Here is a 25,546-nt window from a genome sequence, read left to right on the forward strand (position 1 = left end):
AAAACGCAGACCAACGAAAATAGAAAGATTAAGCAATCTATTCAGTTACCAATGACCATAACACTATTGTTCAAACAAATGTAAAGGAAGAAAGATATTATTATAATCCTTAAGATGACAATTATTTAACAATATGGGGGAAATTTATATTTTAGAAGAAAAAATAGTCTACAAATACTGTAAAAACTAAGGACATCTCGAAACATTAAAATAAATAAATTCATGTAGAAATATGAGAGTCTGGGCTTTCTCAAACAACATCATTAAAGTCGAGAAATTTCTAGAAAACAGTCTTTAATATACCAAATAACTGCATCAAACAAACCCACTTTTCATGAGACTGCGCCTGAATACGAGGCTAGATAACAAAGAAAATTAAGGAAACCTAAACTAAGTTGCCAAAGAGGCTATTCATTTTACTTCAAGTTTTCAATGAATATTCATAAACTTACGGTTTTGCCTGCTTTATGACCTTTAACGAGACAGAATAGATATCATTTCTCTTCCTTTATTATACAAAGAAAGTTTTTCACTGTTTTTTTATCAGAAACCTGTTTCAGAGAGGACGGGAAATTATTTACTCTGAAACTTTACTTAAAGATTTCAGTTGAGAAAATAACAGGAGCACCTGTTTTCTGCACCTGCACTCATTTCCTTAAGTGTTTAAACTGATAGCTATCAAGATTTCAAGTGGCAGAAGCAATGACATTGAAGTAGCTGCATTCACGTAGAGAGGGCAAGAAAAACGAAAATACTTTTGCTTACAAAAAAAAAAAGCTATTAAAAACATAAAACTGTCGAATATTATATCTAAACTTTTTTCAAGTATTAAAGAATCCGGGTCAACAGAACATCACTGCAAAAGATAAAAACCCGAGTAAAGATTAAAAAAAAAGTCTAGAATTAGAATAATTTCAATTAATCAATATAAATTATATTGACGTAGTAACTTGCCAACGTAAATATGTTGAAAGCCTTGTTCGAATTCTATTAGGCTATTATAAGCAAAATATGGTGAAGCAAGTTCATACTTCATATCTCTTGATAATGGTCAAGAGTCACTCGCATACTGAACAAAATAAAATTACTGAAGGTCAACAGAACTCTAGCTGGAAAAGTATAAAACAAAAATCGAATACATAAAAAATGAAAAAAAGTTTAAATTTTCCCATCACTTTATTCCAGTGGCTGTGTATTCCATTTGCTTGGAACCATCCAGCTGTTGGGGACGTCATGCAGATGGAACACGACTGGATAGGCGAAGTACCCAAAGAGCAGTATGGTCTCTATGCGGATTACTGCTTGCTCTTAGTATTCGGTGGAATCCCGTGGCAGGTAAGATACTCCAGTGCCCATGTATACCAAACTGCACAAGAGAGAGAGAGAGAGAGAGAGAGAGAGAGAGAGAGAGAGAGAGAGAGAGAGAGAGAGAGAGACTAGGTAGGGGGGGTTGGTAAGACAGAGCCTAATTATAGAAAAGTAAACTCAGGTAGGATCGTGCCTTACGCTTCGCAACCCTCTACACGAATCACGAGCTTTCGTGTTAGACGTTAAGCAATGCAACCTGTGCGTGGGTGTATTAGCTGAGGTTTCTTCTGAAACCATGTTGTATAAAAACATTTCTTCTTTCATCTTTTAACAACAGTTGAATTCTATATAAGTTTTTAACTCATGATATCTTCCCAATTTTCCGAAAATACCTAGGCTAGATAGAGAGAGAAAGCCTCTTAAGGGGTCATTATCAAAGCCAAATTACTTATAGTAATTCACATACATGCTGGTATTCAAATTATGCATGACAGACGTAGCTCAGCAAACATTTTCGAGAACAAATTAAAATAATTTGTTTTTATATTTTACGTACAACAGTTTAATGTTTCGTTTCACACTGACAGGTATAAAGAATTCTTCCGAATTTCGACAGAAGGGAAGACATAAAGGATGTTTATAAGAAGTTTTGATTTTTTCATAGAAAATGCACAAAACATTAATAGAGACGTTTCCTGTAAGAAAGAGAGAGAGAGAGAGAGAGAGAGAGAGAGATCTCACGAAGATTTTTTTTTTCCTAGGTGTACTTCCAACGAGTGTTGTCAAGTAAGTCGGGTCATAAGGCGCAGGTGTTGTCGTATGTAGCAGCGTTCGGCTGCCTCATAATGGCTGTGCCACCTGTCATCATTGGAGCTATCGCAAAGGTTACTAGTAAGTCTATCACTAATAATGTTTGTGGTTTCTTACATCATACTAAAATCATGGCAAGAAGTTCTTTTCGTTCAATTTTCTTTCATTTACTTGCAGAATATTTCACAGGAAGTATTCTGTTATTCTGATATTCATTCTGCATGACGACGCTATCTAATGATCTCGACAAACTTTCAGCCTGAGACGCTTCACACCCTACATAAATTATTACTGGTCTTATTCATATTTTCTTCTCTCCCTCATGTACCCAGCATTGCAATCAATTCTCTCTCTCTCTCTCTCTCTCTCTCTCTCTCTCTTTCATCCTCCTCCACTAGCACCCTCCCCACAACACACACGTATACCCCATACATATTATTTCTGCCTAACAACATTTCGACGTCTTCTCAATCCATTCCAGCGTGGAATATGACCGGGCTTGAATGCGAGGCGGTGGACACTTGCATTTCCAGCAACCATACGTCGATGATCTTGCCCTTGGTCATCCAGCACCTGACGCCAAGCTTTGTGTCTTTCGTGGGACTGGGCGCTATTTCCGCTGCAGTCATGAGCTCAGCCGACTCCTCTGTCCTTTCGGCGGCTTCCATGTTCGCCAGGAATATCTGGAAACTCATCTTCAGGCAAAATGTAGGTCGAATTTCGTTTGTATACAAGAATCATTTACTATTCTAATCTGGCGAACAAATGAAACATTAACCAAGCTGTACCGGAAGAATACACCGTTTTGATAGGAGTTATCGCAAAGTGGGAGTAATATTAACATTTGCAAAGAACAGGTAGAGGCTTTTCTTTTGGTACGTATGCGAGGTGCTATTGACGTTAGTTTATCCTCTTTTTTCCTAGAGAAAATTAATTGTAAGATTTTTGCGTTAAGAATTTTTATGCCCAGATCCAGATTGCGTGATTTAAATAACAGCTTTGGATCACGTGCCATTATTGTCATCAGAGTGCATCTGCCATTTTAGAAATTTTTGCAGGGTGTTTTTAAGTAAATATTGTTGGAATGAGTCTTTCTGTTATATCAGTTGCAAACATAAACTCCGAATGCATGTTGTCTGTAAATATTGGCATTCAGGATGATAAATATTGGTTTTGGGGGCAAACATACATCGGAGGGTAATTGATAATATTCTGCTGTCCTTTCGTCCTCATATTTTAACGGAATGATATATGGCAAATGTTATGTTATTATACGACGCCAATGATGGGTGATGCATCAAATGTATATAGACAGTTCAAAACGCGGGAAAAAATTCATACTCATAAGACAGATTCCAACAAATTTCTTCAGACGGTCGTATAAATAGTGCTGTTTACTCAAGAAAAAATAAAAAAATACCCAAAATTAGTTTTTCGACATATGCAAGCTCCATGTAGTCTTCAATGGGTTAGATCGCTCTTTTCTACCCCAGCCAGAAGCCTTGAAAAATAAGAATGAAATCAGGGAGAATAAGGTCAATACAGGAATGGAAAGTCTGACAACTTCTGCAATGTCATTAGTTTGGTTTGCCAGTGATAAGAATGTTGATTCTAGGACTGTAATAATGAAAATGGTAAACAATAGTTGAAGTAAAACAAAAATCCAGCACTAAATGAAGTTCAAAGATTTTCAGACCATACACTATTTCCTTATTGCCTTTTTCTACTGTTTTATTTTGCATGAAGCAATAAAAGCGCTAGCAAAGTACCTGTTTCCTGCAGCCAATAGTAATTCAAAAGTGCATAGGCCACAAATATAAAAAAGGATACAAGACATTTTGCTAATATATCAAAACCTAAGACTGTACAAATTCAATTATTTTTAATTATTCAAGTAAATTTCGATTCATTTTTTGACAATAGTATACATTAGTATTTTTCCCACAAAATATTGGGAGGGCTGATTCCTTGGACTCTCAAGTTTCTCGTTCATTGTGCAAAGGCTCATTCTTCCAAATCTTCACCAAAGGAATTTCTTTTGACTTGTCTTGTGCTTGCATAAGCTATACGGAAATTTTTGCGTCTTCCGCAGGCGAGTGAATCTGAGGTGCTTTGGGTGATGAGGTTTGCCATTTTCGTCGTCGGAGCTTTGGCTACTACCTTGGCCCTCACCATCCCTTCCATCTATGGGCTATGGTAAGTTTTCCCTCTTATCTTATTAAATGTTAATTTGTCTCGCGGCTCAAATTCTCCTTAATTTCATCAGTTTATTTATTCATGACTACTATTTACCTTAGATTTTTATGTTTATGGTAACTTATCCCTTTATCTCTCATTCATTCACTCATTTGTTAGTATAGGCTTCTTCTCTCGACCGTTTTGTCCCATATTTACGGGTAGTCTGTAATGTTGAAGGGTGGTTAATGACAGATTTTTAGGTAGCGCCTTTTCCATATAAACGGTTGCGGATTATGAATAACACTTAGGATAAAATCTACAACTGGTATTCCTATTTTTTTAAAGTGTTACTGTATCATACTACACTTCATTCTGCGAAGAGAATATTAAAGCTTTTCTTTTTAAAACACCTTTCACTGCCTTTTGAGTTAAAAAGGAAATAAAAAATCGATCTTGATTAGTTTTGGGGTATCTATTGTAGAGCAAAGAGGGTCTTAAAATATCATCAGAGATTTGTCAGTCATTTGATGCTTCGTTTTTCTAGAGACAAGGCTATTTGTGCTTCTTGTTTACATTAAGCCGTGCTAGACAATGGCTTTGGAATAACAATAATCATTCATTCTAACAGGTATTTGTCGTCAGACTTGGTGTACGTCATCTTGTTCCCTCAGCTCTTAATGGTGGTCCACTTTAAGAATCATTGCAATTTGTATGGATCGCTTGGTGCTTACATCATAGGCCTATTCGTCCGTTTGCTTGGGGGAGAGTCCATGATTGGTATTCCTGCCATTATCAAGTAAGTCCGTCTGTCTGTCCCTCCCATGTATTGCAAAACCAGTTAATTTTCTCAGTATAGCCTTTTTTTTTTGTGTGTGTGTGTAATCGTGAGGCTACTACATCAGTACTCAAACGAAATCTATCAAAACTAAAAGGATAAAGACTAAAACTATGACGGCCATTTAAAATTACTCCTTGATAACATACTGCCCCATACGTGTCCCAGGTATCCTTGGTATGACGAGGAAACCGAGGTCCAGCTGTTCCCCTTCCGCACCTTCGCTATGATTCTGTCAGCTTCGGCTCTCCTGGGCTTCTCGATGCTGTCGAAGTACCTCTTCGAGAACGACATCCTGGCGCCGAAATACGATTTCTTGCGGTGCGTCACCAACATCCCCGACGATGTGCAGCGCGTGGGAGAGCCCCAAGAGGGCGAGATGAGTGTCATGGCCTGCCACACTGTCGTCAAGTACAATGCCACGGATGAGATGAACGGAAGGGTCAATCCGGCGCTGAATCTCGGATCGGACAGCGATGAAGAGCCGACGCCTCCAACGACTACAACGGCCGATGGAAAGGTGAAGAAGCGGTTGGTTGGAGAAATCATTTCGCCACCACCAATCACTTCCCCCAAAAAGCAAGACCAGACGAAGCTGTAAGAATGTCGCTTGGCGATGGTTACAGCGTACTTAATTAATCTTTACCGTTAAGCAATAGAATTATGGAGCAGAAGTGTGTGTACATGAGATAGATCTCTGAACATTTGATCAGAGTAGCAAGATGAATACTGAGAACTGAAACCATCTGATGATCTGGTAATTAAAGGAAAATAATAACGATACATGAAGTGCGATTATGAACATTTTGATAACATAAAGCAATATACGTTACATCATGTGGTAATCATCCCTGAAATATTTCATAGCTTCATTCCTACTGTTAGTTCAGTTGAAGATGTTGCAAAAAATCTTGCCGGACATTTGCAACGAACTATAAAATATCAAAAAGAATTTTCACTAGCCTAAAATGGCCACCATGGCCTCAGTTTAGATAATGTGTTCCAAAAGGTATCACATAAATTGTCTAAATGTTCTGTGTCTAGATTCTCTCTTTAATCCTCTCTCCTTAGATACTCACATCAGCCAGAAATAATTTATCACTACAGTTGTCCCTTCATCTACAGAGGTCAGTTGCCTCTGACTGACCCAGTCTAGTTGTGACCCATCAACCTTTAGTGAGAAAATGTGTTCCTGACCTCACTTCATGTACTTGCTTTAGTCACCCATCCCTCTACAATACCTCGTTTTCTTTCCCCCGTTTTCATTTGTGCGATGTAGGTTCGTATCTTATAATTGTTGGTTATTTTTGTAGAAGAAATATAGGTGTTTTCTAGTCGAATAGAGCAGCTCTGGATTGCTTGGGGGCTTCGTGGAGAGCATCGCATCGCATAAATGAAAATTCGGTGAGATGAGATCACCTCCTAGTAAAGAAAGAATGGTGAAATAAACAAAAAATATGAAAGATATGATGAAAAATTTGGTAATGGTGTAGAGCGCGTTTTTACAACACTCACCCAAGATCTTTAAGCCGAGGCGCGGATCATCTTGCAGGCCCCAGCGGGTAATTTCTGTACAAAATGAGCTCAACCGATGGCTTTCACACCGCAGGTTATTTTGTACACGAAGTACCTCAGGATATCAATGGCCGTTTCAAGGATTCGAGAAATATCAAATATTTTTTTTAATATTAATCATCTCATCAATCGAATTCCATTACCAAAACCCCATCTTTCACACTCTTCATGAGATCAGAATGAACTCTGTGACTTTCATGAGTTCTCTCATGTGAAATGGTGAATGATATACATCTTTACGCCTTTCCTAAGATTCTTTCACAGAGAGAAAAAGAATAAATTAAAACGATATCAAAATAAATTAGTTCATTAATGATGTCCACCAAACTCTGTCATAGCACTTAGGCTTATTACAAGTATATTATATATATATATATATATATATATATATATATATATATATATATATATATATATATATATATATATATATATATATATATGTGTGTGTGTGTGTGTGTGTGTGTACGCAAGTATGTATGTATATGTGTGTGTACAGGTCTGCGCTCACGCCTACAGTATAGTAAGTATATTTTGATTCGAATGAAGGGCAATAGACAGAATTATTTATTTCAAAACATTTTATGATTTTAGGAAAGATTCTTCATCTCCAGCATGTAAGTCGACTTGGGGCAAAAAGGCTGAACCCCACAAAAAGTATTTTATGCATTTGGTTACGTAGTCAATTGTTTCGACAGAGGAAACAAGGCTATGATTACAATATATGCAATATATTGTAAGATATGCAATCTGTGCATGCAATATAAATAGCCATAAAAGGAAAATAATTTCTGTGAGTATGCACCATATAATCAGGAATGACTAGATTACACGACGAAGATGGAAATGACGTAATATATTTATAGCGACATTTGTTTTACGAGTAATTGAAGTGATGGTTTGCCACATGATATGTACACCAGATGATTGAAATGAAGACATTACTATTTAAAGGTATTAAAGGCGCTTTATTATCGCATTTTAAAGTGAATCTGGCGATAATCAAAATGAAGGTGATACCAGGGAAAAGTTCAGGGTGTTGCTATAGGCTCTGATTAATCTCACACCATCTACAAGAAATAGAAAAGATCGTTTTGCTCTAAGCAAATTATGAATTCCTTCTCTCTTTGTAGGTGAGTTTTAATCTCAACTATTTACCTTTCCTATCTTTCCTCTAAACGTGACTATTCATACCATGTGTGCTCCGTGAGTCTGAAAAGAAAGAAAGAAAGCAAGAAAAAGGAAGAGAGAGAGAGAGAGAGAGAGAGAGAGAGAGAGAGAGAGAGAGAGAGAGAGAGACCTGACTTACTTAAAGGAAAGCAGGTTTCTAGATCCCTTCCTCGTCTGGAAAACTTTACATCTATGCATCAGACGACTTACTCGCTGCACATTTCTCTCTTGTCGGTAACTGTCCCTATTCTGATTTATCCAAGGTGCAAGCTGAGTTGCTTCGTGTGACCGAGACCTCTGGCATGAATCAGTCCTTGTAGATCAGTCAGCCTCTGTGCTAAGACAGTCGGATATCGTCCTAAAAATACAGAAGCACTTGAAAAACTATTCCGCTGCTTCTCATCATCTGTAAGTTCAGTAACCTTACGTTTTCCACATTCATATGAATTTAGGAGACACGTAATCTGATTGTATGTGGATATTTCCTGAAACGCTTGACTGGCAAAATATTTGTCACAGTAGTTCAGGTAGGTTTGTGGCTCAAATTTTCAAAGGCATTTATTTCTCAATACAACAAGTATTATATCACCGGAAGAAGTTCCTTCTTTCGCTCATTACACATTCCCAATTCCTGATTCACATTCATTATTCACATGCTTTAATTCTAGTTTATCTTGTGATTTAATTTATCTTTCCGTAATATTCAGAGTTGCAATATTCAGAAATAACCTGTCATCTGTCACTGAATTCGTTTTGTGAATTATATATATATATATATATATATATATATATATATTATATATATATATATATATATATATATATATATATATATATATATATTATATATATATATATATATATATATATATATATATATATATATATATATATATATATATATATATATATATATATATATATATATATATATATATATATACATACACACATGGAAACGGAAAAAGTAACCTTCCCTAAAAAGTTAATTTTGTCTTCCTCCTTTTCCTATTTATCGTGTTATCTGTTCCTAAGCCATAGCTCATTTCCCCATCTAAGCCATTTTTGTTAGGCAATCGCAGCTTATTGAAAAGAGGGAATTTTTAAGGTTGTAAATACGTGCTACATGTCATGATGCTAGTTTGTGTGTCGGATGCCTGTGTAGTTAAAGAGCTATTGGTTGACTGAAGACTAGGGCGTATTTGTTAAATACATAAATAAAAAGAAATCCATTTTATATGAAATTAATTTTATAATACGTTGAAAATCATATAGAGAATATTGTTATTATATTTCGTTGAGTCTATTTTGTATTCTGTATAACTGAATTTATCCTATGGTTTTCTGTTTTCGATATGTTGTGTGTAAATCTTATAGTATTTCATTATGGATGGTTTTTACGCGACAATTGTTGACAAGACAAACTATTTGTAATTCTAGACTTGTTGCCTATAGCCCGCACTCAATTCACTCTCATCTAGTTGTTTCTTTCATATGTTGTTGATGTAACTGATTGTTAAAACAAGTCTATTTGTCCCCCGGAATGGCCTGAAGGTCATGGACGTTAATTCGGGAATCGAAACCTCAAGTGTATATATATATTTATTGTATGCTAAGTATATGTTAAAATTATCTCAAAAAGGAAGGATTCTTTGAGAGCCACCCAAAAATCTTTAAGCTGAATCTTAGCGTGTATCTAAAAAATTCATGAAATTGTGTTCGAGTGCTGTTTTGAAAAAGAGAGAAAGCTCAAAATGTTTTGCCTCAATGTTCTGAAGCAAGGCTGTCCCAGCATTAAAAGTAGATGAAATCATTTGATAAACACGTGCACGTATGCATATATTCATGCATACGTATGCGAGTGTTTGTGTGCATAAATGCATACGAATGCATTTAACAATGTCCAATTCACTGAAGTTTCTTTGTCCTAAAACTGATACCTACAAAGCTTTGAATGACATTTCCATTCAGACTGAAAGGTGAACAAATTTTTTTAGCTACGCATGTTCCTCAGTTGACAATTTTCACTTCCGGTCAAAAGAAAACCCGTAACAGACACTTTGGTATTTCCTTCCAATTTCTCAAATTTTGAACTGGGAAGATCAAGATGAGACGATAAAATCTACTAGTAATGCTATCGGATAGGTCAACATGCACTGTGCTTGTTCGTGTCGTGTTTCTATTTCAGTCACATTGATTAAGGAAGGTTCGATGAGCAGAAAACCGCTGAAGCCAAGCAAAGTCCATAAACGTAAATAAGCAATAAAGCCTCTCTCACGGCAGTGTCTCAAATGCGATACACTTCTCGTTGTGATTTCTGTACGTGGGTTAACCAACCTTCAGTTCAAAGTCAGTTTAAGGAAAGGAAAAGAAAATCAATACGCAATCTTTACTGCTTGTCGCCTAGTGCAAACAAATTATGGGAACTTGTCGACTATAATAAGAGCAATTAATTTTTGACCAAACAAGATACAAGCACACGTAATGACATTTGAGCCGAGGTGGAGTATTTTTTTACGTAATATTTGTTCTTAAAATGTTCCTTGGGTGACATTTTCTTTTGTTCTCAAGATGATTTTCCTTGGCGTGGTGAAACTTAAATTCTTTAGAATTCATAACTAACAAACCAACAGAGCTGACTTTGACCTAAAGGTTGGTTTCGTCAGTTTCAGTGTTTTGAGAATTCTTTAACATTTGTTGTTTATCTGAAATCAAATGGCTGTTCATGTTTGAAACCTGAGGATCAAATCGCAGCGATTTTTAAATGACCGATTATCAGCAGCACTAATGCCAAAAGAAAAAAAAAATGTGTAGCAGCTAAGCAACGAAATCTTACATTAATCAGAGTCTCTTCTTTTTAAACACTACGATACCAATCACCTTTCCTTCATACGCCTTAGAACTCTCCATACCTTTTATTCTTCAGGCTTTTTTGTTGGCTTAGTGGACGTCTTTGAAAAATATAGCTAGCATCCGGCGGATGACGAATTCCTACATAGGATTTTCCATTATCTAAGCTTTTAAGAGAATCGCCTAATTGCAAAATATTATAAAATCAGGACAATGCGACTAATCACGTTTTCTTATCAAATAAGAATAAAGAACTAAGTTTCATTTCGGGTGCGGTTTTGATTCTCCTTCATGTAGTAAAGCTTTGGAAATGTATGATTTCTTCTTTTAAAAAACGCAAGAAAATTGATAGCCTTCAAAGAATCAATGAAAAATGAAACGGATCTGTTGTACAAAAGATACGTAATGAATATTAATTTTTACTGCTCAAAATATTTTCAGTTACTTTCCTCCCATTCAGCCTAATGCTTAAATCATAATGTGATCATTGTACGCGAAAAAATAGGCAAATTAAAGTTTATTTTCGTAAAAAGAAGACACTTAAATGCTTGGCGATGCATTAAAAGTATCGGCAGCATACCTTGCTGTAACATGCGCTTAAAAAAATACGACGGAAATCTAGCGTATACATTTCCAGCTGCTGTTAAACATCTCAGGTCAAAAGCGTCACCGTTCTGACAAGAAGAGCTCTTCGACTGGAACTCAACTTCTCAGTCGGGCAACGTTTCGAGAACGTCGCTGGAATGATAAGATCTGACTCCTCTTGTCCTTTTCAGTGTTTCATGTGACGATGTCTGATGTCTGTGTCCGTGTTTTTTTCCCTCCGATGAAGGCTGTCCTGTGCCGTCGGACAGAGGCATTTTTATTTATTGTGTGAATTGTTGTGCCTTTTTGGAGAAGTTATGATATACATGTCACTCAGTGTGTTGAAAAAGAACTTTTTAACAACAAATGGTCGTTTCCCAATATACTGATTTGTTATTAATATTCAGTGCCATGAAGTGCTGCATTCGGCAAAATGGCTCGTTTTGACTAATGTGTATATATGTATCTGTGACTCAATAGCTGTCGAAGAAAGCGCAGTCAAAAGAATCGTGTAGTCGGGGAAAAACGATTCAGGCCTCGTCCTGAACTATCGACCAGAGAAAGGAAGGATTATGGAGCTGCTTGCCCGTGGGGCAGGCAGTTGCTGGGCTGTTTCGCGTAGCATGTTTCCTAGTGTCTCCTCCCCAGTCCATAGCGATTCGTCGATTTCCCTTTGGTGCAATCATAACACTGCAGCCCCGTTTGGTTTTAGAAACTTCTCAGATATCAGCCGTACTAACGAGAAATCTGGATTCATTACTCCTTAGGACGGAATACTTGAGTAGGTATGCGTTAGTTTTGTCAGTCCTCCCATGGCATAAATCATGATTCCACTGTCAAACCTTGTGAAAGCATAGAGTTAAACAAAAAAGACTGTGTTAAAGTGCGGTGTTTGTGTAGATACGATGTGATTGTTGTACAAGACAATATAGGCCTCAATTATTAGTAGTGTTCATCAATATATCGTGTATCATGTAATAATAAATGTAAATTAAGGTAGGTCACACAACTGGTACTCTCCTATAGTGTCTCTAGGAACATAGAGAAAAAATAAAGATAAAAAACAAGCTGTATTGTGTATATCGTTCATAATTTGATGTGTATATGTATATAAGTGTTTAGGGATGTTTTAGGAAAGACAGAGAGATATAAATATATAAATAATATATATTAGGTATATTGTAGAAAGGAGGTGTTGTTGTTGAAAAGAATAAAAAAAGCAACTGACATAGTGAGAATTTAGCTAAGATGAGTTTTATTTCAGTCCAAAAATACAATCCCGGAAGACTTCGAATCACCGAATATGAGAAGGCAATCTGCAAAGCTATTATATATCCATATATACACACATATATAGTATATATATGTGTGTGTGTATTATGTATATAAACAATATATATATATATATATATATATATATATATATATATATATATATATATATATATATATATATATATATATATATACATACATACATGCACACACATACACATATATACATGTGTGTGTGCGTAAGCTTGACAAGAGGGGCGCCTAATGCCTTTTACAACTCAGGCCTGATAAACCTGAAGCAATAAGTAAATTCTTAAAAATTATTTACAATATTTAAGCAAACGATGTGCCCAGCCGTTGACAGAACCATTCAAAAACACTAAATACTGCAGACTAGAAACGCTCCTTCTGTCATGTAGATTAAAAACAAGACAGTTTTAAGAATGGATATACTGTCCATTAGGCAAAAGTCGACCATCTCCAGGCTATCATTTGAAAATGATCTCGACTACTGGCGTAACTCTAATACGCAATAGAAAACCAAAATATTATGCAGGGTTTGTTGTATGCAAAATAGTGAAGTCTAAGCAAAAAAATTATTTTTAAAATGGCAAATGTCAGAAAAATTAAGGCACGTTCTATCTGAAAAGCTCCTACAAAATCTGGCAAATATATAAAAAAAAATTTATTACTGTTTTTTGGAAGATACGTAGTACTCTTATCATTATTTTGATTCATAGCGTGCATTAACATTAACGAGTAAGCGAGCATCCACAGAGTAAAATAAGCCCATTGTGGAAAACGTAAAGCCAAGAGAAGTAAAGTTTTACCTTTCTGAATTACAGACTTCCTGGGTAAAAGGATAAAAAAACATAGATATATCAGTGTCAGTGCATATGCATCACAGATTGAAGCACACCTCATTATCAGGCAGAAATTAATTTATAAATCTAATACTTTAGCTATTTTGTGTCCCAGAATGCTCTGCTTTCCTGAAGTCAAAATCTAATGCTGTAAAGAGTCAATACTCGTTCTTTTTATGACAGTTTAGCGGCAGCACGAGCAAGATGAAAATTTACCTGGTTAAGCCCTAGGCAAGACAAAATTTACAATAAAAGAAAGGCCCTCTGGTACTGAAAAGTGTCATATTGACTCAACTCGAGAGATTGTGAAAGCGGACTCCGCAAAGTGAGCATAATACGGGAATTCGAGAGGGGATGACAATAGAGGTGATATCGGAAGTTTGCTACTGAAAACTGACTACGAATGATGCCCGAAATTGATATCCTAGGATTGTACACGTTAACACCGCAGTTAACTGGGAAAAAGAACTACCGCTTTCAGTACTTTTTTCTTGAAAACACAAAGACGTCGTGAAAAGTAAAACAGTATTCCAGAAATGAAAAATTGAGATTTAAAACAGGTGGTAATCTATATATATATATATATATATATATATATATATATATATATATATATATATATATATATATATATATATATATATATATATATATATATATATATATATATATATATATATATATATATATATATATTATATATATTTATATATATATATATATATATGTGTGTATATATATATTTATTATATATATATATATATATATATATATATATATATATATATATATATATAACCCTACGAATAATACCTAGCTTCCTAGCAGCATTATCTATGTTTCAAGTGCGTAGAAAAAGAAACGTTTTGTTGATTGTGATGTTATGAACAAATACAAAACAGTCTTGTACTGAACAGTTTACATTCAGACTTATAATTATTAATGGTGTTTTTTACCAAACTATTTTTGCTAATATGCAGTGAACAGATGCAGACAGAGCCAACAATTTTCGCCCTTTACACTACACATGTGGCATCAAGACGTAAGATTACAGTCTGCAAATCTAGTATTCGACCTGAAAAATCGTGGCCTTGGTTGCTAGCAATATGCAGATAAAGACTAGGAAGACGAAAGGTTTATGGGTGGTGCAAATTTACATATTCACGTTAACAGATAAGAGATACCTATTCGCTCTTCGCTGGCGGAAAAAAAAGAATGTGTTAACATTTTCGGAATCACAGTGAGCGTCCAAATTTCACTAACTGATGCTATTTCCAGCAGAGAAAATTAATCCTTGTTTTCAGCTTGAAATAACCAGTGACAGCGTACGAGCACAATAAATAACGGTATGAGGTCATAACGTCCATGGCGTAGTTGATATTAAAAGGATATCACTAGATGGATAGCGGGAACACTTGCACCAGCTAATTACGACTTATGCGAGTCGCAGGCAGTGACAGACGATTAATTGTAATGAAACTGGCTCAACACTAGAATATCAAGTTTATTGAAGATAATAATAATAATAATAATAATATTAATAATAATAATAATAATAATAATAATAATACAAAGACATGAATTAAGAGGTAGGCTACCTCTTAATTCATATATCACATTGCCGCTGGGAACAAATTAATGATGATAACCATAACAGATTTTCTGGATGATTAAAAAAAAAAAAGAGTGATGCCGAGAGTAAGGGCCCTATATCTTGGTGGCTTGTTAAATAACCGTGAGGACAAGATGGACGAGGTCAGGATATATGTTAACAATGCTACTGAACAATAATATAGAAGACTAAATCTTTGAAGAAGTGGTAAATGTAGAGTAAACACGCGGACATCATTTTAGAAGATAAAAGTCTCATTAATTTTATAAGATCTCACGGTAATTATGGAAATAGTAATCTACCGACGTCATGTAACATTCTAGTGGTTACAAGAAACGTGGAATACCAAAGAATGCAAAGTATAAGCGTAAGGCAGACGTAATGGGAAATACGCCTTACCTACATCTGGACTAAAAAGAAAACAGCTAAGAAACGAGAAGGAAAATAATTACACCTAATCAGGAGGAAAGCGATAGAACTGTTTTCGGAGAAGGAAGGTTATGATCAGGAGAACCTGTTCAGGCTCTTCATATTCACACTAAATAGGGAATTAATAATGGCCGTTTAAGAACCAAGTTCAGAAAAATCACGTACAACAACCTTCACTATCTTTTCAGGATATCAGCAAGGACTCTAAGGCTAGTTAGGAAATTCTTATTTTTCAAACTTTAAAACTTTTGCTCCACTCGAAAACCAGAAACACACACACACACACCAATGAAGTGCAATCGTAAAACCCGCTGTCAGGTAAAGATATTTCCTGCCCATGCATGCAAACTATTAATCTCTCTAAAGGTAATATGGACAGAGCTAAATTTAGGCTGTCAACACCTGTGTATACAATGATAACCGTGGATTAGTCAGCGAAATCCATACGTCAGTCTTTACTGGTACTTGCATTAGAACTGATTTGGTCAGCCATACCAGACTCTGCCACTTCATCCTAAAAAAAGTTTATCTTTTATATATACATTCATTATATTGACTTCCGTACCTTAAACCAAGTTAAATAAAAAAAAAAAAAAAAAAACGGAACACGAATACTTCAAAATATTCATTCCCATTCTCAATCAAACTTGACGTTAAAGTATTCTACATTACTGTTCATTCCTCCTTGAATTCTCTCTCTCTCTCTCTCTCTCTCAGGGGATCAGGGGATGGAGCATGATTCTTGCCAAGTAAAAGACTCCCCGGCTGCTTACCTTCATGCTTCATTGGCCAATATTTCAGGTGTCTGCACCGCGCCAGGAGGCATAGTCTGGCGTGCTCTGAGAGGAAGAAGGTCTTATTGGTAAAACATATTTTCCATGAGGTTTGATGGAGATATTTTCGTAAAAAAAATATATGCTTTAAAACTAATCTCTTTCACCTTAGGAATAATGAATACGGTATTGCATTTAACCTTGCTCTTGTGTTTACAACACACCATACACTGAACTACGGAAATTTACTTAAATGATTCAAGATACCAAACTTCCAGTTATCCGTAAATTGCTTATCAATTCTCCAAAAAAAAAAGAAACTTATCTAAACTAATAAAATCGAAGTCTTTACACAAGCCTTAACCCATCCATTTAAGATCTATTCAAACAAACGATTAAGCAAGACAATGACATGTTTTCATGAATGAATTCCATGGTGTATGGTCGTGAGTCTCATCGACCCAATACATCTCTTGTGCTCTCAAAACAGTAATTAATACAACCTAGATTGGACTGCGGCTAACTTAAATTTTTAATGCAGTCCACGGATCAAGTTCCACAATATTCTTAGCTATCTCATTAAACAAAGAAAAAAAAAAAAAAAAGTATGAAATGCTTCGAAGTTTCTCCGGCGCAATGGAGTTTTCTGTACAGCGTATAATGCTATATGAGCCAGGGCCCATGAAACTTTCAGCCACGGCCAGGTGGTGGCCTGTATTATAGCGTTGCCAGACGCACGATAATGGCTAACTTTAACCTTAAATAAATTCAAAACTACTGAAGCTAGAGGACTGCAATTTGGTATGTTTGATGATTGGAGGGTGGATGATCAACATTACAATTTGCAGCCTTCTAGCCTTAGTTGTTGTCAAGATCTGAGGGCGGACAGAAAAAGTGCAGACGGGGAGACAAAACCATCTCAATAGTTTTCTTTTACAGAAAACTAAAAACTTTAAAATTTTCTACAGCTTACTTATCACAAGTAAGTGAAGTACAATACACCATCTGACAAATAAAAATAAATTAAAGAGATTCTAATTAAAGGTGAATTTAAAGAAATCCAAATTCAATTGTTACATGTGATTAAATTAATATGGTTAGCCTACCTCGTGTTTGTGTTTTCGTATAGGAAAACATCTGGGACAGGCATACTCGTGACCTTGTCTAATTTAGGTTTGCAGAGAAAAGTAAATGAATGGAAATAGAGAAAAGTAGAATAAAAATGTGGGCCAACCCAACCTTAAGAAAGAGGAAGTTCTGTCTCTTGAACGATGGAATATTGTAGGATATTACTTACAATAATTTTCCAAATCGAGTGTAAAGTAAATAAGGTAGAGTGTTATCACCAAATACCGCATCTTTCTGTGGTTTGTTGGTAATATGAGAATGTTTCTAAGGCATTAAATTTATAAATATCGTGCTTTTTCAATGCCAGAATCGGAGGTGTTACCAGCGTTTAAGTCACAAAAAAAAAAACAAGAATCTGTTAAATCTTCCGGCAAATACAACATTCATTTAATATTAATGATGTTGACATAAATGATGAGACGAAAATTGAAAATTATTATTTTTTCTAGTACAAAATTGAATAATATTATTTTCGCTCCTTTAGTAATCGGATGTATAATCTACCCAGTAGGGTCACAGTCATGCCCAGAAGTACATGACTGGAGTCGCTGGAAAGAAAAGTGGGGAAACCACTGGTAAATTGGTAAAAACGATTATATCAGCCTTCACTTTTGTTATTTTTTTACTGTAAACTTATAAATAACACACAATCTACGCTATTAACCTCCTTCATAAATGTGTTTAGCTTGTAGTGATATGCAATTTTCTTCAGAACTCTGGAAATGTAAAAGATATCAACTGTCAAACATGCAAAAATACTATTTCTATCGACAATACTGCACTCTCTGCGCTGAAAATTGAGAATGTCGATGCGCAGATGGCTGGGGTTCACTGCAAAATTTAAGGTAAATCAAAAAGGTCATAAGAACACAGGCATGAATCAAAGAAAGCAACAGCAGAAGGTAGGAAAGTTTCAAATACATGATTTGTAAGTATTCAGAATCAAGGTTTTTTGCTCTGGAGAAGAGCCCTAATTCCTGTGCGTGGGGGCACTCCACCTTCGAAAAGGAAATCGAAGTTCAGTCTAGAAATAATTTCGAATGGAGCACGAATGCAGCTCATTCTGGAGACTACCTTTTCAATTAAGTTATACAACAATTTGATTGTTTCTATCCTTGAATCAGAAATCACCATTTATAGCCCTTGAAATTCATAGAAACTAACAGTGACAGAGATTAAATACTGGTATTCTGCAAAAAAAATGTAAGTATACTCGTACCTTAGTTTTACCAAACCACTGAGTTGATTAACAGCTCTCCTAGGGCTGGCCCGAAGGATTAGACTTATTGTACGTGGCTAAGAACCAATTGGTTACTTAGCAACGGGACCTACAGCTTATTGTGGAATCCGAACCACATTATAGCGAGAAATGAATTTCTATCACCAGAAATAAATTCCTCTAACTCTTCATCGGCCGGCCGGGGGAATTGAACTCCGGCCCATCGAGTGACAGTCTGAAGCTCTACCGACTCGGCCAACGAAGGGCTAGACCTCGATTACAAGATATAGCTTCGTTAGTGGACAGCCACTTAGATGTTTAAGGGAAAAATGATTCAAGAGATAAATTGAACATGAAAAAGACGTAATAAAAATTTCGCTGAAATTTTTATAGCATTAATAATTAAATCGACTCTTTGACAAAGCTTTGTAATTAGCGCTTTATAAAAAAAAAATTAAGTTTTATGCAAACATAACTATAACTGGGAAACTGCATATCCTGCTGTTTTACCTCGTTTATTGTCTCAACATGATTCTACTAAATCTGTATTGGAAATCAGCAAAACCAGTGAGTTACCTTAACCTGTCGCAAAAACTTTTAATTACGAGATCTACATTTTTCTCTTATGATAAACAAACGATTTCCAAAGCAGTTCTAATGAGTCTAAATATAAATTATATTTTCTCTGCTGGTCACTGTAACGTCGAGCAGCACGCTATGAAAAGTTCATGAACAACTTCGGTTCACTGCGATAAACAAGAAATGGGATCAAGATAAAAAGGCAAATTGATAGAGCATGACTAAGAATTATCCGAATTTACCTCCCAATGTTTCCGTGGGTGGCTGAGGCATTCCTGTCAACAGCTCGGATTAAGTGAAGTTCAAAGAAATTGCTAAAAAGAACCATTTGCTCAATGCTCGTTAAGAGGATAGTGTCTTTGATCTCCAGAAAAACAGTCCGGCCGGCAATAATGCCTCTGCTTTGTCCGTTTCATCATTGTCCACCGAAGCTTCTGCTGATAAATGAAAGATGCTATCTCAAAGGTGACAGCTGCAAATGATTATCCTCCTTTGTTTCAACGTAACACAAAGAAACAATTACATATTGTGTATAATTATGTATGCCTTAGTATCGCGCAATATGCGATTTTGTTTTATGTAAATGATTAGACTCGAAATTGACAGTTAACAAATTTCTTAAAAAGAGGCCTGTACCTATAAGAAATCTGCCTGTTAGACTGTGCAATTAATTTAAGAAAACCCAGTTTTAGCCGTTAATAATAATAAAATTATTATTATTATTATTATTATTATTATTATTATTATTATTATTATTATTATTATTATTATTATTATTCAGGTTATGAACCCTATTCATATGGAACAAGTCTGCATAGGCCACTGACTTGAAATTCAAGCCTCCAAAGAGTATGGTGTCATTTGAAAGAAATTACAGAAGATAACGGGAAATACAGAAAGAAGATATCAGTTATTAAAAAAAAGATAAACTAACAAATTAATAAATAAACAGATAAAAATGTAAATAAACTATTAAAAGGACATGGAGAATTGTTTTGGGGTACTGATGTATTGAATCTTCGCTTAAACTGTTTTGGGGTAATAATGTATTGAATCTTCGCTTAAACTTTTAAGGTTCTAATATGCAGTAAACTGCATATTGGTGCTACTGTTCAGCAAATCTCGTCGCTCTCGCAAGGAAAAGATCAGGGATCAAATATAACTGCGAAAATTCCATTAAAATACAACTCATGAAAAATTGGCAAATAAGAGACCATATTGGCAAACAAGAGGCCATCCGTGGACGGTTCAAGTCATAACTGCTAATGGTGGGAACCAGATACCTACCATCACAAACCACTTTATTTAAAGGAAATAAATCTCTGGCAGAAGCAGACATCCACACTGGGTAAAGTATTCTAGTAAAGGAAGGACAAATGACCTAAAACAGGTTGCTTTGAGTTTATGGTTGTTATAAATATACTGTATGAGGCCTTACGTATAATACCTAAATTCCGTGAGGCATTTGCTGACCCAGAACGCTACCCTGTGGAACTCCAGACACATTATTATTATTATTATTATTATTATTATTATTATTATTATTATTATTATTATTATTATTATTTATTTATTTTTTTTGGGGGCGATGTCTATCACAGTCATCCTTATTAGACTAGGTGGATTTTATAGTGTGGGATTCCAGGTTTCATCCTGACACCTTAGGAGTCCATCACTTTTCTCACTGTGTGCACTGCTTCTAGTAGCACACTCTTCTGCATGAGTCCTGGAGCTACTTCGGCATCTAGTTTTTCCAGATTGCATCTTCAGGGATCTTGGGATCGTGCCTAGTGTTCCTATGATTATGGGTACAATTTCCTCTGGCATATCCTATAACCTTCTTAATTCTATTTTCAGGTTTATACTCTTACCAATTTTTTCTCTTTCTTTCTCATCTACTCTGGTGTCCCATGGTATTGCGACATCAGTGAGTGATACTTTCTTCTTGATTTTGTCAATCAACGTCAAGTCTGGTCTATTGGCACGTATTACCCTACCTGCTCTGATACCACAGTCCCAGAGGATCTTTGCCTGATCGTTTTCTATCACTCCCTCAGGTTGGTGTTTGTACCGCTTATTACTGCAAGCTAGTTGGTGTTTCTTGCACAGGCTTCAGTGGAGGGCTTTTGCTACTGAATCATGCCTCTTTTTGTACTGGTTCTGTGCAAGCGCCGGGCATTCCCTTGCTATGTGGTTTATGGTCTCGTCTTTCATATTGCACTTCCTGCATATGGGTGAGATGTTATTTCCATCTATTGTTCTTTGGACATATCTGGTTCTTAAAGCCTGATCTTGTGCCGCTTTTAGAATTCCTTCTGTTTCCTTCTTGAGTTCTCCCTCTGTAGCCTTTGCCATGTTTCATCGCTGGCCAATTCTTTAATCTGTCTCGTGTACTGTCCGTGCATTGGTTTGTTGTGCCATTCCTCTGTTCCGTTTTGCATTCTCCTGTCTGTGTATATTTCTGGGTCTTCATCTACAGTACTTTTATCAGCCCTTCTTCCCATGCACTCCTTAGCCACTCGTCTTCACTGGTTTTCAGATATTGCCCCAGTGCTCTGCTTTCGATGCTGACGCAGTCCTCTATGCTTAGCAGCCCTCTCCCTCCTTCCTTTCGTGTTATGTGTAGTCTGTCTGTATTTGCTTTTGGGTGTAGTGCTTTGTGTATTGTTGTATGTTTCCTAGTTTTCTGGTCTATGCTGCGAAGTTCAGCCTTTGTCCACTCCACTACTCCTGCGCTGTATCTGATTACTGGTACTGCCCATGTGTTTATAGCTTTCGTCTTGTTTCCAGCATTGAGTTTTGACTTGAGTATCGCCTTAAATCTCCGCATATATTCTCTCCTGGTCGTGTCCTTCATCTCTTGGTGTTTTATATCCTCTCCTTCTATTATTCCTAGGTATCTGTATCCTGTCTCATCTATGTGTTTGATGCTATTTCCGTCTGGTAGCTTTATCCCTTCAGTCCTTGTCACTTTGCCCTTTTGTATGTTGACCAAGGCACATTTTTCTATTCCAAACTCCATCCTGATGTCCCCAGATACAATCCTTACAGTCTGGATTAGGGTATCTATTTCCTTGATGCTCTTACCATATAGCTTGATGTCGTCCACGAACATCAGATGTTAATTCTGTTGCCTACTGTCTTGAGTTGGTACCCAGCATCCATCTTCTGCAGTACTTTTGTCATGGGAATCATGGCTACTACGAAGAGTAGTGGGGATAGTGAGTTGCCTTGAAAGATCCCTCTCCTGATGTTAACTTCTGCTAGCCTTATCCCAGAGCTTGTAAGCACTGTATTCCAGTTTTGCTTACTGTATTTTTTAAGAGGCTGATGGTGTTTTCCTCTGCCCATATATTTTCAGGCATTCTAGTAGCCATGTGTGCGGTATCATGTCTAAGGCTTTTTTGTAGTCAATCCATGCCATGCTTAGACTGGTTCTCCTTCTTTTACTATTCTTCATTACCATTTTGTCTATCAGGAGCTGGTCTTTTGTGCCCCTACACTTCCTTCTGCAGCCTTTCTGTTGGTGGGGGATAGTATTTGTATCCTCTGGGTAGCTGTATAGCCTTTCACTGATGATACCTGTTAGTAACTTCCACATTATTGGCAGGGAGGTGATAGGCCTGTAGTTACTTGCTATATTTCCCTCGTTCTTGTCCTGCTGTACTAAGGATGGTCTCCCTGTGGTCATCCCATTTGGGCGCATGGTGGTCTGTGATACAATACTGGAGTTGTTCTGCTATTTGTGGGTGTAAGGCCTAGAAGTTTTTGAGCCAGTATCCACGGGCTTCATCGGGACCTGGGGCTTTCCAGTTGGGCATGTTCTTTAGTTGGTGTCTGACTGCGTCTGTCGTGATCTCTGTGAATCTTTGTTTTATTCTTCCCATTTCTTCTGCCTTGACTTCCTGGAGCCATGTTGGATGTTTGTTGTGTGATACTGAATTGCTCCATACGTTTTCTCAGAGTCTCTTGGTTCGGCTTCAGGAATTTCCTGGTGGTTGTCTTCCCCTCTCAGTTGGCATCTTAAAGAAATTCTTCAATGACCGACATGCTGGCTAGCAGCTTGGTCCGATCATGACTCAGCCACCAAAAGTCGTTCTTATGAACTAGATCTGTGTTTAGCGTATGCCGTTTACTTCAATCGTCAACCTAAGTTCGATTCAGATCTCCAAATTAAGATTATCTATTATGGGATGGAGCCAATTCCTACTAGCAGCTACTGTGCCTCAGGTGGTACAAGATTTAGGCACAGTTTTTATTGCGGTACTGGAAATGTACTGTTTTATTGAGATGTCCATTGTTACTGCATGATGGTCACGGGGTTTGATACACACACAGACATACAGACTAGCTTCACCTATGATAGTAACCTTCTTTAGCATTTAGATACATAACATGGACGGAATGGTTTCAAAGCAAACCCGCTACGGTACTCATCAACCCCTGATTTAAGTTTCAACTGGTCATCAAAAAATAAAACACTTGTGCCAAAGGGATCCTAATTTGGACAGCTGCTCTAACAGGCAGTGAAATATACAACCATTACTTTAGCGCTAGACTAAGTTAGTTCAATTAAAGAAGACTTAAATGTGAACCCAGTTATAGCTAATTACAACGAACGGATATCTTTTCCTTTCCACGAAGAAATCAGTTCAGGTTTTGTTATTTCACATAAAATTACAATTACGTCACCATTATCTCTCTCTCTCTCTCTTTCTTATAAAAAGCCTCACTCATTCACTGCCTCTCCCTGACAGGAGTAGCTATTTCCATCACTTAAAGCACAGATTTCCCGAGGTTCGACGTCCCCCATTAGAATTAATGAAAGGGTTCTTAGCGTAGTTGAACGAGATCATCTGACGAAGGATATATCTTCATTATTAGCCTTAGATGGGAGAGGATTCGAAAATGACCCAGCGGATTAACGAGCTTGTTCCCCCGCGATAGAGGTAAAATGAAGATGAGAGAGAGAGAGAGAGAGAGAGAGAGAGAGAGAGAGAGAGAGAGAGAGAGAGAGAGAGAGAGAGAGAGATTCCTCTACTGATGAGTCAAACCTACTTCACTCACCTTCTACGAATTATACGCAAAGAGAAAGAACACACGTGCCTTATTTTTTATGAACCTTCTAATTATTTTATATGAACATATGGCGACTACTTGACTTCCCTCATACTAAGGGTGTATTCTTCTTTAGTACATGGAAAACTAAATAGAAAAGGAGACTGCGTTTGTCATATCAGGTACATGCCGCACGTACCTTAGTTCCCGTTAACTGTGGGGCATACATGCACTGCAGTTTAAAATCAGCTGTACAAATCTTGGCAACATTAAGATTCTAGTATATCCTTAGAGCTAGATATAGGCATGCCTCAAATTAGTTATCCATGAGCCACTGGCAAAAGGAGAAACAGCCGTGCCTACCGATTTCTTCGCATGTACCACATCTTACAGCATGAAAATCATTACTTCTTCATGTTACTTTTGAAACGTTAACCACTTCCTCGTGCAAATTTTCCCTTTCTATAAGGTTTCTAATTTGCCGGAAATTAGATTAATCTAGCCTTACACCATATCGGACTTTTAGGCCCTTCTCGGAGACGTTATAGCTAAAGTTGCAATAACCATTTCAAGATTTCATTTATGAAAATGCGGCATTCAAATAAAAATGAAGCCTTTAACAAAACTGCTAGCAACTGTTAATCTTTTTATACGTTTATACGTAAACTTTAACATTAAATCAACTTCGTACTGAGAAAACAAAAAAGGAAGGAAAATGCAAAACAATAAAATCATATCACCAAGTAAGTAGAACCATTAAAAAACAAATTATTGCTTCAAGTAAAGTTAAACAAACAAATCATTGTAACATATAAGAAATATAATTCTCCTTTTACCATTTGCGATGAAAAATAATTTGTAAAATGCAGGAACAGGGTAAACCACATTGGATAAACGGCAAAAAGAAAAAAAAATACTAATTACACTCTATAGAACAATTTTTATCGTGCCAAATGAAACAATATTATTGCACCTAAGCAGCACACCATGTATGAAAAACAAAATTGGCTCAAAAAAACTTACAGGAGTAAATAAAGAAACATCGACATGTACCCAAAATATAAAAAAAAGACGAGTTGTTTAGTGAACTATTTAAAAAGACCCCTAATGCAACTCAGTGCATCGTATAAAAATTATTCTCCTGCTCCTCGTCCCATGCGAAGCAAGTGAGAACAGAGCCATTAATAGCGTCTGATCCTGAGTTAGATCCTATAGAGCCCCGTAATCCTCTATTGTGTGGGATCCGAGCTCATTACAGGCAGGGCGGTGAGGGTCACCTAATCAGTGGAGTCACCGAAG

The 25,546-nt window shown here is 36.4% G+C and overlaps 1 protein-coding gene across 2 annotated transcripts in view; it reads left to right on the forward strand.

The window, feature by feature from the left end:
* The window catches only part of ChT (choline transporter), a 94,808-nt gene extending 88,221 nt beyond the window's left edge, over window positions 1-6,587 (forward strand). For both annotated transcript variants that reach the window (XM_067103838.1, XM_067103840.1), the window contains exons 6-11: window positions 1,186-1,335; window positions 2,070-2,199; window positions 2,600-2,826; window positions 4,211-4,314; window positions 4,925-5,092; window positions 5,300-6,587. In XM_067103838.1, coding sequence (XP_066959939.1) covers window positions 1,186-1,335; window positions 2,070-2,199; window positions 2,600-2,826; window positions 4,211-4,314; window positions 4,925-5,092; window positions 5,300-5,732 — 1,212 coding nt within the window. In that variant the 3' untranslated portion in view covers window positions 5,733-6,587. The remainder of the gene's footprint in view (window positions 1-1,185; window positions 1,336-2,069; window positions 2,200-2,599; window positions 2,827-4,210; window positions 4,315-4,924; window positions 5,093-5,299) is intronic.
* Window positions 6,588-25,546: the final 18,959 nt, after the last annotated feature.

The sequence above is a fragment of the Macrobrachium rosenbergii genome, chromosome 5 (genome assembly GCF_040412425.1).
Source record: "Macrobrachium rosenbergii isolate ZJJX-2024 chromosome 5, ASM4041242v1, whole genome shotgun sequence".
In the NCBI taxonomy this organism is placed as follows: domain Eukaryota; kingdom Metazoa; phylum Arthropoda; class Malacostraca; order Decapoda; family Palaemonidae; genus Macrobrachium; species Macrobrachium rosenbergii.